Source organism: Amblyomma mixtum, chromosome 3 (assembly GCF_055824585.1).
Source record: "Amblyomma mixtum isolate Tamu chromosome 3, ASM5582458v1, whole genome shotgun sequence".
NCBI lineage: Eukaryota > Metazoa > Arthropoda > Arachnida > Ixodida > Ixodidae > Amblyomma > Amblyomma mixtum.
The window spans coordinates 244,249,982-244,266,732 of record NC_143014.1 but is presented as its reverse complement, the minus strand read 5'-3'; the positions used below and the strand labels follow the sequence as shown (position 1 = coordinate 244,266,732).

The 16,751-nt window shown below is 42.6% G+C and overlaps 1 protein-coding gene across 3 annotated transcripts in view; it reads right to left on the bottom strand.

Moving 5' to 3' along the window:
- The window catches only part of LOC149354213 (uncharacterized), an 83,399-nt gene extending 76,946 nt beyond the window's left edge, over positions 1 to 6,453 (bottom strand). Inside the window, exons 1-2 of one of the 3 annotated variants that reach the window (XM_089583176.1) lie at positions 5,889 to 6,453; positions 3,002 to 3,102 (exon numbers count right to left, since the gene is read on the bottom strand). In XM_089583176.1, the coding sequence (XP_089439302.1) occupies positions 3,002 to 3,029 (28 nt within the window). In that variant the 5' untranslated portion in view covers positions 3,030 to 3,102; positions 5,889 to 6,453. The remainder of the gene's footprint in view (positions 1 to 3,001; positions 3,103 to 5,888) is intronic. The other 2 variants (XM_089583174.1, XM_089583173.1) reach the window with 2 other exon arrangements.
- Between the last annotated feature and the right edge of the window lie 10,298 nt (positions 6,454 to 16,751).

Below are 16,751 nucleotides of genomic sequence, written 5' to 3'. Positions count from 1 at the left end.
CCTATAGAAGCTCAGCGAGTGGCTATCAAGAGACACACTGTAATGACTCTAGAAAGTTTTTCGGGAATTATTTAGGAATCCTTTTTCACTCATTTTGTTGCAGGGTGTTTCTTTTGAATCTGCAAAGAATTGCGTAAGGCATTTGCTCACTGCATTGCTCTGGAATGGTATTACACATTGATCTCTATTTCCTGGTGGGAAGGAAAAGAGCCCGTACGTGCACGATGTAACTACTGCTATTCCTGTAAGCATGCAAGAAACCGTACAGAGCAATAGCACACCACATGCAATCATCTAACTTTATTTCCATCAGCAACTTTTAAAGCTTTTTTTTTAAAGAATTCTGTAAAGCATTTGGTCACTACACTTTTACAGCAGCATATGGAATTGAATGTGTGCAGCTCTTGGCGAGCCTAAGTCGGTTTATTGGCGTTTAACGTCCTGAAGCAACTCAGGCTATGAGGGACACCGTAGTGAAGGGCTCCGGAAATTTCGACCACCTGTGGTTCTTTAATGTGCACTGACATCACACAGCACACGGGCCTCTAGAGTTTCGCCTTCATCGAAATTCGGCCGCCGCAGCCGGGATCGAACCCGCGTCTTTCGGGTCAGCAGCCAAACGCCGTAACCACTGAGCCACCGCGGCTTGGCGAGCCTAAGTAATTTGCAGAAATTATGATGAAAATTGAGAGGAGGCATGGCACATGAGCAGTACCAGCACATTTTATTTTGAGACAATCAAGTAATTTTAGATCAAAATTATTTTCCGTGCCACATGTGCAACAAAGATCACATCTGAAAGAGAGCATGTTTTTATGAAAAAACAGCAGAGTACCGACTCAAAACAAATACTGCCTGGGCTTCCACCTTGAATACCTATTAGTATGAGCCTGCCTTAATTTTTACTCATTGATGACCTACATAAGGTACAAAGTGCTAATCGGAACCACGGCAAAAGGCTAGCTCCATGTTTATTTTGTGAGAATTCAAAGTAAGAAAGCACTCTGTACCCTTATGAAGCATTCTGAAAGGATATCATTTATAGCTGTTCAAGGATTGTGAGAATAAAGAAGTGAACATGATGAAGAATTAAAACTGTTTTGAAGAGCATATGCTAGCTCTGCTGTTCAGTATTAAAATGGTTTGGTTTGGTTTATGGGGTTTAACGTCCCAAAGCTACTAAGGCTATGAGAGACGCCGTAGTGGAGGGCTCCGGAAATTTCGACCACCTGGGGTTCTTTAACGTGCACTGACATCGCACAGTACACGGGCCTCTAGAATTTTGCCTCCATAGAAATTCGACCGCCGCGGCCGGGATCGAACCTGCGTCTTCAGAGTCAGCAGCCGAGCACCATAACCACTGAGGCACCGCGGAGGCTTAGTATTAAAATGCTGCTTATTCAAACAGTACAGACGCTTAATTTTGGAGGCATGTTTTCTTCTCTACAGCGATGTGGAAGACACTACTATGTATGAATCGCTGGGTGGTATTCACCAATGCCAGATAAATAATTTATAGTTGAACTTTTCTCTCATGCTGTTTTGGTTTCAACAGCCGAACAATGGATATAACATTAAAGAGTGCTTATAGGTCACGTGAAAAAAGAGCAAGTCGCTGCTTCTACACTTGTTGCCATACAGGCTGTACAAGCTGGCTGGCTTCAGCATTGTAGCGAATTAAAATGACAAAGCAGCGATTATATCACAGCTTCTTCATGTCTCACGTGACCTATAAGCACACATTGATGTCACAGTCATCGCTCGGCTGTTGAAACGGAAACAGGGCGAGAAGGAAATTCGACTGTAAATTCTTTAGTGATCATACCACATGATTGTCCATGTATAATAATGTCTTACGCATCATCACAAAGCAGGGAACAGGTACTCAAAAGTTAGTTGTGTTTACTCCTTTAAGCAGGAATAAATTGGTAATTCAAGCAAGACATAAAGTACTAGAATGAGCGAAAGAAAATGTACAATAATCATTTCTACTTTACATGTCTAAAAATCACTTCATGACAATGCAAATTTCAAGGAGTACTTAATGTCTGATACTGAGCAATAATGAGCCAGTTAACCATCATGCATATTACTGAATACGAAAAGGGAGTGCCTTGGTTCGCATTTGAATTCAGCCTGGATTGCACTACCCACCATTAACCACAAAAAAGCTGTACATCAAATACCTGACTGTGGCCAACAAAAGGGCTGGTTTCTTTTCTTACATACCCATCACTTGTCTCTTCCTGCATTGCTTTACATGTATAACTTCGTCTAACCATAGGGAACAGAGGGCGGCCAGAAGAGGACGCTTTACATTCGGCTGTTCGAGAGTCCTTGTTAGGTGACGACATAAGCTGTTTATATCATCTCTTAGAGCCCCCTTTCTTCACTCAACTGCTGCTGCCGACAGGCAACTAATATTATACCTATCCACATGCTTTCCCGAGCTGTATTGCCTCCATTGACAATGGACAGCTTGCTTCCAACAACCTAAGAGATCATCATACGCCGGCTGCCAAATTCACTGCTCAAGGAAGGTATGATATGCTATGGTAATCAAGTGAACAAACAGAAAAATTAGAAGAAAAGCAATATCCAGTTTAGAGGAGAAACAAAACAAATATTTCGAAAGCCAGTCTGTTTCAAGTGCGTTTCATTACTTTGTAGTAAATAAGGGCAATAAATGTGCTGCGATATTAAAAACCATCTCAAAGCACACATTTAAAATACGCATATGCTTAATACGAGTTCTGCCTTTCTAACCATGCTGATGTGGGCATACTTAGTTCGTAATTCATATCCTTTAATATAGCGCATAATTCAGAAAACAAATATTGATCAAAAGGAGGCAGTTGTTAGTTCATACCTACACTTCGAGCTATTCATTGGTTGTGATCTTCATTGCACATATCCAGCAGTACAATAACTCAATTGCATAAAACTCAGTAATTTCTTTCATAAATTGGGCTAATGACTGGCAGTAAGCCAATGATGTGACCTGGCCGGTAGATTATTAGGTGCATCATTCCTGTCTGTGCAGAGATGAGGAGGTATCAGCTAGGCACCACCCAGGCTTGCCAGTCTGAAGTACCCAGATGGCTGCATAAAGGCCAAAGAAAAAGAAAGGTCAGTGAGACCTAGCACAGAACTGCTTTCACAATAATGCAAACAGAAGCAGCAATCAGATCAGTATCTACAAGCAGCAGCACTCTGGTAATCTAGCTTTGGAAAGATTGCTAAGAACACAACACAGAAAACATGATTTTAAAATAAATGCAATGTACCCTTACAAAAGAACTGTAAACACCATCCAGCTCTGACTGCTACCCCTGCCATATTGGAATATTTTATGACAATGAATAATAACTATTACATTTGCCTGTGACACTATTATTCTAATGCATAACAATAGTTACTGCCGCTATAATGCAGTGACATTCACAACCGCTAGCTTTTAAAGAACAAATTTAACATTCTGCCGCGGTGGCTCAGCAGTTACGGCGCTCGGCTGCTGACCCGAAAGACGCGGGTTCGATCCCGGCTGCGGCGGCTGAATTTCTTGAAGGCGAAATTCTAGAGGCCCGTGTGCTGTGCGATGTCAGTGCACATTAAAGAAACCTAGGTGGTCGAAATTTCCGGAGCCCTTCACTACGGCATCTCTCATAGCCTCAGTTGCTTTGGGACGTTAAACCCCAATAAACCAAACAAACCAAACCAAATTCAACATTTTTCTGTGTTTTACAAGTGTCTGGTTAATTAGAGCAAGAAAATTAAATGCAGTGAAAACTGTGAGCACAGCTGTCACTCAACCTGAGTAGCTGACAGGCAGCACAGAGCGTCTACATCTGGGTTTCTCGGACCGGTGCTTCAAACACAGTAATTGCACTCACTAAGCATCTGACAAGATGGTGATGCCGACTACCCCCCCTTTGTTAAGCAGGAGAGTGCTTCATCGATTCTGATCCCGCTGCATTTAGAAAACTTTTCACCTTCCTGCTCCACTGACGCTGGGTTCACACTGCTGAAACAGTTGTAGAAAGATAGCATGTGTACTAGCAATGCCACAACTATTTCAAACTGCCAGGCCGTATAATCCTTTGTATCCATTTAAATGACTTCATTCAGTTACAGACACATTAAAAACACACGATCTCTCGCACTCTGGTAGCGAGGTCAATAAAGCTATGTTCCGTTTGCTGCAGAAAAGCAATGAGATTATAGCCAGGCAAATGAATCGGTGCCAAAACCACAGACACAACAAAACAATACGTAAAACAGTAAGCTTTTTACAGCAGGACACTACAATTCAAGTGGAAGCTCCAACTACACATCTCTGCGAAATCCAAGTCTCAGTAGTTCTCTCATTGAACAACTCTGGCGAAACTGCATGTGTCACCATTGCACGCATAAAGTCTTTCAAAATAAAAATATTTAAAAGCAGAGTTGAAAATGTTACGCACAGTTTGCGATGGTACAGCCCAAAGTGCGCAATTACAAAAATGAAAGCATTCCCAGAGCAGTGCACCGACATGCTCACGGGCGACACGACACGGGCGGTTTCAACGGCAGTTCAGTTAACCCTCAGTTGAGTATTTCAACTGTCGTTGATTTCAACTGGATTCGCTTGCTGTTACACGAGCACTTCGTGTTCAGTTCAGTTAGCACAGTAACCACGTGACGTCGCCTCTAGAGCGAAATGAAAGTAAAGAAAAACAGCGTATACATTTTTTTGTGTGTAGTAAATGATCGTCTTGTACATATTTTTTCCTATAGCGACAAATTTTGTGCCTTTTTTTTTGCTTTTGGGCAAAAATTTGCGTGACGATGTCGGTTCGTAGCCAAGACTATCCGATGTGGGTCGGTTCGCTGGTCGTCGTCGTTTTTTTTTGTTTTCTCACTTCGACTGCTCGACGCACGCGCTATGTCTACCGGTGTTTATTGCGTCTCCAGTTTTATTTGGAGTGTTTTCTTAGTTTGCCGCAATACACTGAGCCAAGACAATCCACTACGGGAAACTTTTTTATCCGTTGGACGCCATCTTGTCAGTTGGCCGTTCAACTGGGACCCCCGATCTCAGTCGAACTCAACTGCCGTTGAGATTTGAACGGCAGTTAGCGCTGCCGTGTAACACTGCTAACTGCCGTTCAGTTCAACTGACGGTCAACTGAACTGCCGTTGAAAACGCCCGTGTAACAGGGGTATTAAAGTGCGTTACTATTTTTTTTTTCTTTGTAGAGGTTCATTACTGCACCAGTTCGAAGTATGCTTGAAATGTCAAAAAAGAAAACACAGAACCAAAGCCAGTGCCCACAAAATGCTTAATACTCTCTATGAGCGAACCAGGCAACTCGAAGAGCTGTAGCTACATCGTCAATCCACTTCCAGGCACTGAACGGCTATGAGTACTCTGCGCATTTGTAACGTGGAATCGGCAGACCATGTTTTGTTGAGCTTGGAATTATACCCTGCGCGCGCGCACACGCACACGCACACGCACACACACACACACACAAGCCCGAAAAACTAAATGCTGGGAACCACTGCCACTGAGAAGAATACGTCGTTCCAATGCACAGTTCTTTCCGCGCGTTGGTCCAATTCGTCGCAATAATGAGCACAACGATATCACGAGATTAAAGACATGCAACTCTATATCAGAACTTCTTCACTGCAGAGAGGAAGTTATGGGCGCGAAGCGATGGTTTCCGTGGTTGAATGAAAGACTAGCGGTCACGTGAAAACAGCGCACTTGCGGAAGCCGTTGCGCCGAACTCTAACTTCTACTACACTCCGAAGAAGCTGTCAAACAACACTCAGCAGCATTTACAGCACTTCACGCACCCCACCACAACGCTCTGAAAGATAATTTCAAGGACTCTACTCACATTCTTCCTACTATGTTGGTGCCAGCTTTGACAGGGCGCGGTGCAAGGCGCAATACGAAGTCCGGTGCACACAAATTCTGTAGCACATTTGAAGAACCACAGCACGAAAAGGCCACACAAAGTGCAATACAAAAAACCACGCCAGCTGGCGACTGGGATTGGACTGGATTGGCTTCGGTGATTTTTTTTTTTTTTTTGGCATGTTGCCTCGGCTTCTGGTGGGAGTTTCGATTTCTATGGGAGCTGTTCACTCTGGGGTGCGAAAATTCCTTTTGCATGGCAGAACACACAATTAGGAGCAGTACTGGCACTTCGTGCAAACATGGTCATAGTACGCATCTCTCTCCTTCTAGAAGACAACGTCTGGTTCAGCGTCCTTGAGTCGGAGATCGAGTATCATAAAGCGCGGTAGGCGTCCGCAGGTAGCGCGCACACATCTGCTCGGACTAGAAAAGCGAGCGTTGCTCCTAACGACTAAATACTCAAGGTGGGACCATGCCAACATGGTACAGGAATTTTCGGGCCGGCGTTATTGCGACCGGGTGAGAATAACGGAAATCCAAGCCAAAGCGTTATTGCGACCCGGTGGAAATAACGAAAAGCCGGCCCAAAGCGTTATTTTCACCCATGGATTGCCTTGGCTTCCTTTATTGTTGGCGGACGGGATTTGAGCCGCCGTTTTTGCATCGTTTGCTTGTTTGATCCGCCTCTGTCAACGCGTGGACGTGTGATTTCGGGGTTGCGCTTGGATTTTAGGCGGTGTGGTAAAGTCATGCAGGCGTTTTGCATCATTCTCACCGTGTATATGTGACCTTGGCTTTTGCGTGGCGCGTTCTGATCGCTTGATTCGTTGTGAAAGGACTCTTGTGTGCTTGCGTTGTTTGGGTGCTCGCGCTTGTGCACACTGGCCTTGGAAGACGCTCCAGCTTTCTCCGGAAAATCTTGGTATAATTAATCGACATAAATACGCTTTCATTTCGCGTAATTTATGGGTTGTGCGAGTAGGCATATGTGTGATTCAACCTGATTTGCGACATTCATTACAACGTGGGACCAGGGTCATAAATACGATCCAGGCACGGTGGTTTTGCAGTCCCCGAGGCATTCGTTAGTTGAAGCGAGCAGTGGTTTCGTATGTACAAGGTCGTCCACCCTTAACACGCGAGTGCGTGGCCTCACTCTGGAGGGCCACTGCGTCCTTCACGGCCGCTCATCGCAGCCAAGTAGCGCAGGAGAAGTTGGACCTGAACGTGGTGCTTCACGTCATCTACCACTTCGCTTCGACTCGCGGCCGTGTCGTGCGCAGTGGCCCTCCAGAGTGGGGCCACGCACTCGCGTGTTCGTACAAGTTGACGACCCTGTACAGAGGGCAAAACACATGCCTAGAACAACCAAACTGTGTGTTCCGGAGCTCCCAAAGCCGCTGCGGCCAAGAAGGCAAAAAATGACGATGAAATTTTATGAGTTTAAAAGCACATGTTTACATCTAGACCCTTTTTAACCAAGTCTTATCGCTAGTTACCGCGTGTGACTTCCGAAACACACTCGGAGCGTGTTCTAGATATGCGTTTTGCCCTCTGTACATTCCAGACGAAGGGCAGGTGTTAGGCAATAGGTGAATATTGCCCACGTTCTAACTAGTAAATTGCATGGGGATTTTTTGAAATGTTGAAGATGCTCTGCCTCGTTCGAAGTTCCCTGGAATCGTTTACCTTGCGACGATTAATTCGGTCTACATCGGGGAGACAGCTAGAAACATACCCAGGCATCTGAAAGTGTCGCAGTGATGTCAGTAGGAATCGAACAGTTGCTGCACCTGGAGTCCTTTATAATATAGATGATGCTTAAGACAGTCATCAGAACAAAGGGAAACCTTCACCAGGCATATGCAAAGTCATTGCCCTGATTAGTTAAGGAGCTGCCTTTTCATGACCGGTCCTTCATTTTGAACGAGCAACCTGTTAGGGTTCTGCAATGTCAATCAACATGTTCGACATGGTCAGTGACCAAAGTTTCATTCTACTATTAAGGCAAAATGGAAACTTCACGACGTGTGCCCTATGCACCGAAGCTAACAGCAGTTGTGCCCTAAGCCCACAATATATTCCACAATTAACGTCAAAAAGGTGGCCAGCAGGTCCGGAATCCCCAATTGTTTTGTACCACTTCTCTCAGGCTGTCTTGCCTGAATCCACACACATTTTGTGTTAGAAATATATGGGTGGCAGAAAAGACATTACAAACTATTGGTGTTCTGCATTGGTGTTCTGTGGGAATACTTAAATCTGTCAGTAGGTAATGCTAGATGGCGTGGCAATGGAGTATACCCCCCCCCCCCCCCCCCCTTTAAGACACATTCATTTACCTATGAGATTGAACGTCTTTTAAGAGATTAGGGTACCGGCTATAATAGCATAGACATGATGGCACGTGAACAACTTTCATAACTGGCTTGTCTTTTGAATTTATTATTTAATTGCAGTATTGCTTGGCATTGAAGCCATACTAATAATGATTCATTTCCTGTGTACAGTGCTTCAGCCAGGAAATAAATTGATTGGTTGCAGCTCATTTCCCATGTTTTCCTTCCTTGTTTGTGTGCTTAAACTACTCAAACTGATATGCTTTCTTCAATTCTAAGTCAACTTTCTCAATAATAACTCACCTTGTAAGCAATGCATATAAGCAGAAGTAATTCACAAGGCACATTTCACTTGGCCGTAAGTGTCACAAGGACTCAAAATAGGCAACTTTGTATTGGTTAGCAGCAAGGAAAACCCTTTTTTCGTTGTAATAAATCTTGCTACTGTGTAGATATTTCTGTATGTTAGTTGCTGTTGAAATGAGGTCCTCGACGTGAGCATGGTCGGCCGCAATTTCATGGCACTTTGTGCACTGCTAACTTCGTGCTTCTGCTAACAAGGTTTGTTGAAGTGCTGTTCAAAGAGCTGGGATCATGTATTGTTGGCACCAGCTTAGCGAGAACCACTGGAACCTTGCAGAAGCATGATGAGTCCTTCAACTGAGGTTATTTGATCTTGCAGTTTAATGATCATTTTAATGTTGCATAGTTGTAATTCAGCTCTTGCTGTCTTATTAATATGAGTGGTAGGCAACTTTGACCATGCCCCGAAATCTCAACTTTACAATCCAGAGGTATGGACACGTTATGCAAAAAGTGTTTCAAATTGTGCTTCTAGGTATTGCATGTTTCGAGAAAAATTTTTACCAGTTTTAGCATTGGCAGAGCAGCAAAGGCGGGTATTAAATTTTAATCAAAATAGTTATTTTACCACACATTCTAAAATTGTCTGCAATTCTTGTTAAAATTTGGGAGTGATATTGATATTTCTCTTGCTTTACTATAATTTTTCCTTCTTTTTACTATTCAGTTGCAACACTACAGACAGTCTTGTTTTCTGTTTTACAACTCCTATTTCTTTCCTCTGGATTTTTAGCTTTTCACGAGCACTACAATGAGCCCTATATTTCATCACATAATGACCACATGTTTAAAGTCTGTGTTCTCGCATGTCATATATTCATTTTTTCCACACACCAGTAACGACTGGAACTACTTTGTTGCCTTTGTCACTGTGATCGTCAATAACATCGCCTTCAAGAAAGCTGCAACTGATTTGTTCTGTTCACCCATTTCTCTAAATAATGCCCTTGAGCCTTGAGAGTGGATAAGTAAGGTGATGGAACGAAATATTTTAACGCATAATTTCTTTAAATTGAAATTGGATTTTCTTTTCATGCAAAGAGGGAGCAGCCACAAAAAGCTACTGCTGTCAGTGGCTTGACAAGGTGACCCAACAGGTGATGGCAAATGCAGTGTATATACCGAAACACTGAATGAAAAGCATGGGCAAGCCGCCATGGTGACTTAGGGGTTGTGGTGCTCAGCTGCTGACCTGAAAGATGCGGTCCTGGTCCCGGTCTTGTTGGCCTCAATTCAATGAAGGCGCAATGCTAGAGGCCTTTTGTACTGTGCGATGTCGGTGCACGTTAAAGAACCCCAGGTGGTCGAAATTATCCACAGCCCGCCACTACAGTGTCCCTCATAGCCTTAGTCGCTCTGGGACGTACGATAAACCGCATAAAGCCAAACCATAGACAAGCATGGGCTCATTCTACTTGGTCATAAACTGCACACACATACTCATTACAGCATATTGAACAGCAGAACAAAAGCAAGTGGTCAACTGTCCTATATACGGTACAAAAAAGAAGTAGGTGAATGAGCAGCATTATTTAACGACGTGGGGTGAAGCAACAAATCATCCATTTAATTTATACAAAGGGAAGAAAGTTGATATATGGCACCCACCAAGCTAAAGAATAGACAGGCACTCCAACATAATCACCAGTAAACAAAATATATTAAGAGGAAAACGAGGTTTCAGGCAAGTTTGTTTGACACTTCAGATGTAACTGCAGCACAAACACCCACATTCAAATTAAGGAACACACGCATGCATGGATGCTGCAGCAGCTGCATGTGAGTCTGAAAGAGAAAGAGAAACAGATTTATTATGATGCAACATGAAGCGCTGTGGATATCTTGTGCCAGTGTCACCAGAGCCATCTGGTCCATATCAGCTTGTCCGATGCTAAGGGTAATGCTGTAATTGAAAGGCAATGGGGTTCAGCTTAAGTTAAGGACAGCGCAGCGAGCTATGGAAAGAAAAATGACAGGTGTAACATGAAGGGATCGGAAGAGGGTGGAGTGGGTGAGGTTACAAACTCGGGTTAATGACATCCTAGTCGAAATCAAGAGGAAGAAATGGGCTTGGGCAGGGCATGTAATGCGAAGGCAAGATAACCGCTGCTCTTTAAGGGTAACAGAGTGCATTCCAAGAGAAGGCAAACAGATAGCAGGGGACAGCACAAAGTTAGTTTGGCGGATGAGATTAAGAAGTTTGTGGGGATACGGTAGCTGCAATTGGCAATGGACAGGGATAATTGGAGAGACATTGGAGAGGCCTGTGTCCTGCAGTGGGCGAAGTCAGGCTGATGATGATGATGGGGCAGGAAAAGAGGGCACGTTCCAGATCAGCATAGGGATCATAGCAAATGGGGCGTGCAGGGGAAGCTCTGAGGCGGCAGACAAAAAAATGGCCAGGGGTGAGGTGTGTATCTTAAGAGGATGCACTAAAGAGAATGAAGTTGGGGGTTGGTGAGAGGTTCGTCAGGAATAGGAAGGCTGCAAAAGAGATCCTCTCATGTTGTCACAAGAAGATTATTTTGTGCCCTGATGCGAATGTGAGTGCTTGTGCTGCAGTTGCATCTGAAGTATTTTAGAAGCATTTCTTAGACATAGAGTTGTTTTAATGCTTACAAAGCATTATCATCATTGTTACAGTTACTATTAATTAAACAAAAAACCCTGCAAAGGTGTCGCAGATTAACCCCTTCATGGAAGAAATAAGGTGTCTCAATGCACTGATGGTTTGCTGAATAATCCATCATAAAAAGCTGATAATTTCAATCAATATTTCAGGCTTGCAAAAAGAATGGCAGTAACACAACACAACACCACTTGCGCACTAAAAAAAACTTTCACCTGCTTTAACATACATTGTGAGGCTCTCAAAGGGGGATCTGGCCAGGTTAGTGCACTTTTAGGCGAAATATGCCCACTTCATTGCTACCATGGTATCATCATGCTCTTGCAAACGTTCCGTTCTTTTTGACTGAACAGTCTCAGGAAAATTCTGTCATGATTTGATAAGCTTTGATATAGGCCACTATTAAAGGGAAGGCAAAAAATGCATTGAGAACTACTGACCAATTTACCTGTTATTGACTCCATCCCAAATACTAGAAAAATTCCTATTTGAATGCATGACAAGATTTTTTAACATTCTCTATTTTTTTTGATCATCAGGAAGGCAATATTACAATAAGGGGCATTGCATTAATTCTTGACAAATTTGCAGCTGAGCTGTATTCGTCATTTGACAAATTGTTTAACTGCGCTTTTTTTCTCAGTGTTCAGAAAATCTTCGATGTGACGAAACATAGGATTTTACCAAGCAAACTGTACCTGCTTGGCTTTTGAACTCCCTTTTTCGCTATCCCTGAGAATTTTTTGTATAGTCGTTCATTATTAAATTAAATAACCAAATTGAACCTGGTGGTAAACTGCCAATATATAGAGGCTGGTAAACTGCTGGATTCTATTTTATCTTCCATACTCTTTAAAAAAATTTAATCACTAATGGCTTCAGCTCGATAACTTCAGGTGCTTGGTCTTCCAGTGCATGGACAGCACAGTTTTGCTCACAGATCAAGTACACTTTGAGTCAGCAATGCATTAGTTGCAGGAAAACAAATTATATGCTTAAATCATTTTTTGACAATGGAATTTCAGTTAACGCACAAAAAAAAATGATCTCTTTCGGGAATATTTCAAAGGTCAACAGATAGAGTGGTATTTTACTTAACTGTGGTTCTCTCTCCTGCAGCTGAAATTCAATGGAATATGTGTACTGAATCAAATATTCTAGCATATTCTCTTATACTATAGTGGTAGCTTAGCTTATTATGGTATGTTTGTGTCACGTTACGGAAGATTCTGTGGTTGCTCTTTAATGTGAAATCCTTGACTCTAGTATCCATGAGAAAAAAAACGATATTAGAACTCAGATATGATACATGTTTTCCATGTGGGCAATATAGCTTGAAGAATGTTTCAAATGTGTTTTGAATAGCTGTCTTATGTCACCAAGTGTTCGCATATTCCTGTTTCTAGGTCTTTCCAGTCTTTTTTACAAACAGACATTACTCATCACCATTTTTAGATATGAAAATTTTCAACAAAATTCACTTCCCATCGAAAGTTGCGGAACCACAAAATTTAGCTAGGTACAGGAAGGCAGCTCACTGGCATATATGTACCTGACAGCTTTGGTGGATCACACAAAGAGCTTTTTACTGTACCATCTGTGCACAACCTAAGGGGCAGCTGAAGCTGCTGAAGTGTTTTGCTACATTACCATGCGCAGTTTTCTGGCAGTGAAAAAGATGTGTGTGTGTGTGTGCGTGCAAGTTAAATGAAAGTGCCTTTCCAAGATGGCATCTTGGGAAAGAACATAAATAAGGTGAGGCTGACAATGTATAATCACGGCGCAATAGAATCTATATCATGAAAAGCAATTCTACTTTATAGCACACTTCTTGCAAAATCACACTCTCATTATTGATACACTAGGATCAGTATGACTAACATTTCAAAAAGAAAAAAATTAATCTGTATATGTTGTACCTGTAATAATTGTTTCTTGTAGCTTTTGCTTGTTTTGATTCTTTTGCTTCCGGTAGGAGTAATTGCACAGTTTGCCCTTATGTATCTACAATTGTCAGGCTGTTTGTAATCTTTAATATTGTGTGAATGGAAGAAAAACAGCTAAGAGGTCTGTTACACTGTCAGGCATTCATTCATGCCTTTTCAAAAATGTGTGGGCAGAATGAGTGCAGTACATTTTATTTGTTCTGCTCAGTAAATAACCTGATTTGAAACTTTGCAAGGATTGTTCTGAACATATTGATTTATGAATGATTGAGTGATTTATACTGCAATCTGGGCCTTTAAATTCTTTTACAGGGGCTGTTGGCTCTTATTGTACTTTCTGCATTATTTTTTCAGTGAGCACAGGTTCATCTGATGGTATGTTCTTCTATGCTTCACCTTTAATGGGGTAAAATGTGTGCTTTACACAATTTTCTTGCCTCAGCAGCTTTGATAACAACTAAAGTCAAGAGCTTTCAACCTGACATCTTAGCAATAAGCAAATTATTTCTACTGCTATTTAATAAGAAAAGTTCAGCTTTGTGATGACCAAGTAACCATATGACCCATGTCCCACATTGAAGTTCTAATCCCTACTGTATCTCTCTGCTTGATGAAAATGCCATCATACCTTTCAATGAAAATTAAGTGCGTCTTGTACTAATATTGCACTTACTTGAAGGAGCTTTAAACCTTTTTTTGCTACAGTCATGAAGGCAGTAGATTAGCTATAGTTCAGGTGAATATAATTTGCTTTCACTGGGCAATTGCCATCTGGATTTACATACGTGCGAGGGAAACATCCTAAACTGAGAATATGACATAGTTGCAGCTGATATGAACTAATATCACTCAGTCTCAAGCAGAAATCTGTTGGCCACAGTTTCGAATTAAGAATCATAGCTGTTTGCTAATATATGATGCCACACCTTCTCTTGCAAAGCAGCTTCACTGTTCGAGCTGGAACCAAGTGAAACTGTGTAATCAAAACTGAAGTGTGCCTGAAATATCATTGCAAATTGTTCTAGTTAATGACATAATAAAAGCCAAATGTTTGTCCTAGTCAATAGCAGGTCAACTTCACAAGAATGGCAGATTTCGACTGGTCACCAGCTATGGAAACCACAGGGTTGTGTGTGATCTCAGCAGGGGTCAGTTGGGATTTGCCAGACTAAACTGTCTACATTTTCAGTTGATACCAGTCAAAAACCTGCAGGTATTGCAGCTGTGTTAAGGCTTCTGCTGTAATCTTTCTGTGCAAGGTGTGTCCCAGCTGGGATTAGTTCTTTTATAAGGAATTAACAGCTCTTAAAGGGATCTGCTTTTACACTGGCTGAGCTTGAAAAACAGAAGTAGGGAATGAAGTGTGTATATACTTTAGTGACCGCAGTGGGAACTGCTCGAGAAAAGAGCTGGGTATGCACTCGTAGGCGTGGCTGCGAGTGCTCCTGGCCCGTGCAGTTTCGCCCATTTGGGCACCCCAAGCTCAGTGCACTGCAGCCAAGATGAGAATCACAATTTGAGAAATCTAAAAACTGATGCGGATATTATGGTCAGCTATAATAAGAGGCATTACTGTAACTGGTAAAAAGTTAAATATTATATATTAATTTACAAGCCTGCGGGTTAAATAAATATCGTAGCTGTATTTAATCTATTTAAAAAATTGCCACATTCAGTGAAACACTCTGTAGGCCATCACTTTTGGACTAATTATAGCTTGTAGAGTACTTTCTCGAAGATAAATTAGGATTGGCATATATACTTTGCAACTGAAATCTCTCACATTCACCAGCTGAATTAATTTTTTTATTTTTTTTTGTTTCTGCAATACACACTTTACTTATTTTCTTCTTCAGTGACTACTAAAAATTTCACATTTCAGTAAAAACCAGTTCAGCTGCAAATGTCGGTGCACATACTACGACACATTTCGCTAGTGATTACTTCTCTGTTGCAAGCGATCAACCTGTGCCAGCTCGCCCCGCTACCCATGCTTCTGGCCGAAAACCTCAACTGCAGCCATGGAATCAGCATTCTTGAATATGCATGACATCTGTGGTCATGTTGTCCAGGTGGTGATGTACGTGATTTGTGTGCATCTGGGAGAGACAATATGAAGTTAAATTTTTTTGGGCTACACACATGTGTGTACGACCTAAAGTGAGAGTTGAGAGTGCACTCAAGTGTCCACATATAGTTGTTAAATGCACCAGAGCATCAAATGCAACAAAACACATTGCTGCGGAGTTTTTCATAGGACCGCAAAAAAAAAGTAACAGCCAGGAAACGTAGCAGATGAATGTTTTGAGTGAAAAAAAATTGTGCACTGTTGCCTGCAGTTTTTTTTTTATTATTATGAATTGTGCGCCATATCCTTTTCTGGAATTAGCAAGGCTGTGTGGTTCTCAGGATCGTTCTGCATGAGCAAAGATAGACCAAACAACACAAGTGATGAGTGTGCCATTTTTTCCATGATGCTATGCCAACTATATATATATAGCTCAAATTTCGATTCCGCTTCTGAGCAGCTGTCTGTGGAAGGGTTTTAGCAGCTAAGAGGGAGCATGCCTGGAGCGTGCGAAGGTGCGGTACGCGCGCTCCTCTTCGCTGTTATCGCGGTGGCCACATTAATCCCATAGGATCATCGCCTATTGAAATCTCGAAATTGTGTATCTTAAGGTGCAGGTGACAAGAATAAAGCGGATGGTAGAAACAAAACCGTCGGAGCCAACGCGCGCAACTGCATCTCGTGTGCCGTCTGCCGCGGCATAGTTTCGTTTTCGCGCGTTAGGGTCGTTCGCGCTGGCATCACAGCAGCGATGTAACTGTGCCAACAGCCGCACCAAAAATCACCTAGTCAATAAGCGCGCTCACTTTGGCGTGGGGGCTTCCCGCCAGAAGTCGCCTAACACAGCGGCGGACAAGCGCCGATAGAGTGTATAGTTTCGCTTTTTCTACCCGACACTGACATTGCACACGCATTGAACAAATGCCGGAACGGTGTAAACTATCACCGCGAGGCGACTTCCGCGGCATGCGATGCGGAAATGATGCAACAATTGCATTATGTAACGGATACATGTAGGCAATCGAGTTTCAATTACGTAATACATGGGTTTCGATCTATGGCAGCTGGACTGGCTCATGAAAACGTAGCACTGGTAAAATTCAGCAACCGCGAACGTAACAGCGGGGTTCTACTCGAGGTTTGTTTTGCAGAAAAAAAAAATCAATCCTTCCACTTTTCATTGTGAGGACTATAGAAGCGCCAGCTGCGGAGCAACATATCACGCGTACTTCCATCTCGTATCGATATCACCGTTTCGCTGTACCGCACGCAAGCACCACGATCAGTGCTTTTAGTGGCAAAACCTATTGTGCTCGACCTTTCCTCAAACACACGCACACGATGAACTCTCGTTGTTTCGTGCCCGCTTTCTTAGCTCAAACTTTTGGTCAAATTCTATTCGAACTGAGGGTGCCAAGAGTGGACACGTGTGCGCGGCACGGTGGTTTTGTAGCCGCGTGCTGCTCTCTTTGAGCAGTCTTATATTTATGTTTGT